At 38.3% G+C, this 2,228-nt stretch overlaps 1 protein-coding gene across 1 annotated transcript in view; it reads left to right on the forward strand.

The window, feature by feature from the left end:
• LOC104955690 (serine/threonine-protein phosphatase 2A 56 kDa regulatory subunit gamma isoform-like) overlaps positions 1-2,228 on the forward strand; it is a 31,542-nt gene that overhangs the window by 7,190 nt on the left and 22,124 nt on the right. The window contains exons 3-7 of the mRNA XM_010783077.1: positions 1,276-1,386; positions 1,479-1,571; positions 1,668-1,798; positions 1,910-1,969; positions 2,153-2,222. Of these exons, the coding sequence (XP_010781379.1) occupies positions 1,276-1,386; positions 1,479-1,571; positions 1,668-1,798; positions 1,910-1,969; positions 2,153-2,222 (465 nt within the window). The remainder of the gene's footprint in view (positions 1-1,275; positions 1,387-1,478; positions 1,572-1,667; positions 1,799-1,909; positions 1,970-2,152; positions 2,223-2,228) is intronic.

Raw genomic sequence — 2,228 nt, forward strand, 5'->3', positions numbered from 1 at the left:
GGGGGGGGGGGGGGAGTATAAATGGTTTCTGCTGAGAATATAAACACGACGATGACGAACGAGTGTGTTTGACCTCTTATCGTCTGGTCTCTCAGGGACTGTCTGAGTGAGCTGTTTTGAAAGTGAGAAAGAAAAGACATAGATGTTTCCCAGTTTGGGGAATGGTGTTTTTGATACTGGCCTCTATCCCAGAAACACACGAGGGATTATTCAACCATGAATACACATGTCATTCATTGTTTTTCATAAAGAAAACACCTTGTTTCAAAGTAAGCTAATGATAATTGAGTATTTGATTTTTCAGTATTTCTATTTACTTGTTTTGGGCAAAAAGTTGAGTACTGTAAATAATTGTATGGTTACATTTTTAGTGGACAGTTAACATGTTTCCCATTGCGCCATGTAAAAATGAAACTGTGTTTATTTGAATTATAAATAGTACATTCACTGTGAGCTACAGCGTAGTCAGCATGTCCAGTCTTTAGTTGGGATCCTTTGAAAGCGGCTGCAAAGAGGCTTGTTTTAGTTGTCCACTCCCTTAACCTTGAGTATTTGTTGTCCTATTGTGGTTTTGTTTAGTTGAGTTAATGATTGTTTATAACATTGGTTGCTTATCAAATACTGTCGCTAGTGGCTTTCTGAAACTCCACCATCGGCTTTATTATTTCAGCTGGACGGTTTTGTATTCAAAGCGAATGTTAAGTCGCCAGTTGTTTAAGTGGAGGACAAACTGAGCTAATGTTTACAGGGTGTGTACATTGTGAGAGAAACATATCTTTCAAGTGTGCTTTTCTTTTATCATTGCTGTTGGAGAGATAATATCTATGGTCTTCAGAGCTTGGATACCATCTCTCTAACAGCAATGATAATAAGCAAAAATGAATCATTGCATTCTTTATCACAGACTCAAGATTGACATTTATTTTCTTCACTTTATTTATTATTCACTTGAATTAGCCTAGTATCCAATGGAACATAATTGTAGTTAGCTATTTATTTTTCTCTCTGAATAAATTGGTTGTTCTCTATAGGGCTTTCATTTGTTAAATAAATATATTCAATTTTACCATGCTAAAGCTAAAATACATTTTTCCCACTCAGCTTTAGGATACCAGAGGAAGCAGAGTAGTTGACATTACATGTTGTCCAGTAATTCTATTTATTTTTTTTGAATATGAATCTCTAGTTGTAACCTGATAATGAACGTCTTGACTCAGCGACGTGACTTTTTCGGAGGATTGTAGAGTTGACCTGCTGCTCTGTTTTTCTCCATAGTTTGCTGTGAACATGTTCAGGACGTTGCCGCCATCATCAAACCCCACGGGCGCCGAGTTTGACCCCGAAGAAGACGAGCCCACGCTAGAGGCTGCGTGGCCACACCTACAGGTACACACACGCACGCACACACACACAGTAAACTGCTGTGAATAAATCTGTATGTTACTTTCATGTGTTAACCTTGTTTTTTCTTCCCACAGCTTGTTTATGAATTCTTCCTACGCTTCTTAGAGTCACCTGACTTTCAACCAAACATAGCCAAAAAGTATATTGACCAGAAGTTTGTAATGCAGGTGAGCGCATGATGATACACGTCTGTACGCATGGCTTTAAGGGCTCTATTTTTTTGATGCTCGGTCGAATGTATGCCTTTGTTTTTTTGTCCACAGCTCTTAGACCTGTTTGACAGTGAAGACCCCAGGGAAAGAGACTTTTTAAAGACTACTCTTCATCGCATCTATGGCAAGTTCCTGGGCCTGCGAGCATACATTAGGAAACACATTAATAACATATTTTATAGGTGAGTGACTCATGACGCTGTACACATTAGGGACACCTGTGGTTTTGTCTAATGGAGTGAATTTAGCTAAATGCACCGCCTTGATTATATAACCATGTTGCTTTTTTCCAGGTTCATTTATGAGACTGAACATCATAATGGAATAGCAGAATTACTGGAGATATTAGGCAGGTAAGATGATTTGGAGGTGCACCCATTACTCTTTCACCATTTCACACTCACTTTCACATTCACTGGTTCATTTTCAGTAATGGTTTTCATTAGTCAAATCCATTTAAAAGGCACATTTGTATTAGTACATCCAGGTGTTTGCTTTGTCTCATTATCTTCAATGACCACTTTTTCTATTCACAGCATAATCAATGGCTTTGCATTACCGTTGAAAGAAGAGCACAAGATATTCCTGCTGAAAGTCCTGCTGCCTTTACAC

This window comes from Notothenia coriiceps, unplaced genomic scaffold (assembly GCF_000735185.1).
Source record: "Notothenia coriiceps isolate Sejong01 unplaced genomic scaffold, NC01 NC01_scaffold00024668, whole genome shotgun sequence".
In the NCBI taxonomy this organism is placed as follows: domain Eukaryota; kingdom Metazoa; phylum Chordata; class Actinopteri; order Perciformes; family Nototheniidae; genus Notothenia; species Notothenia coriiceps.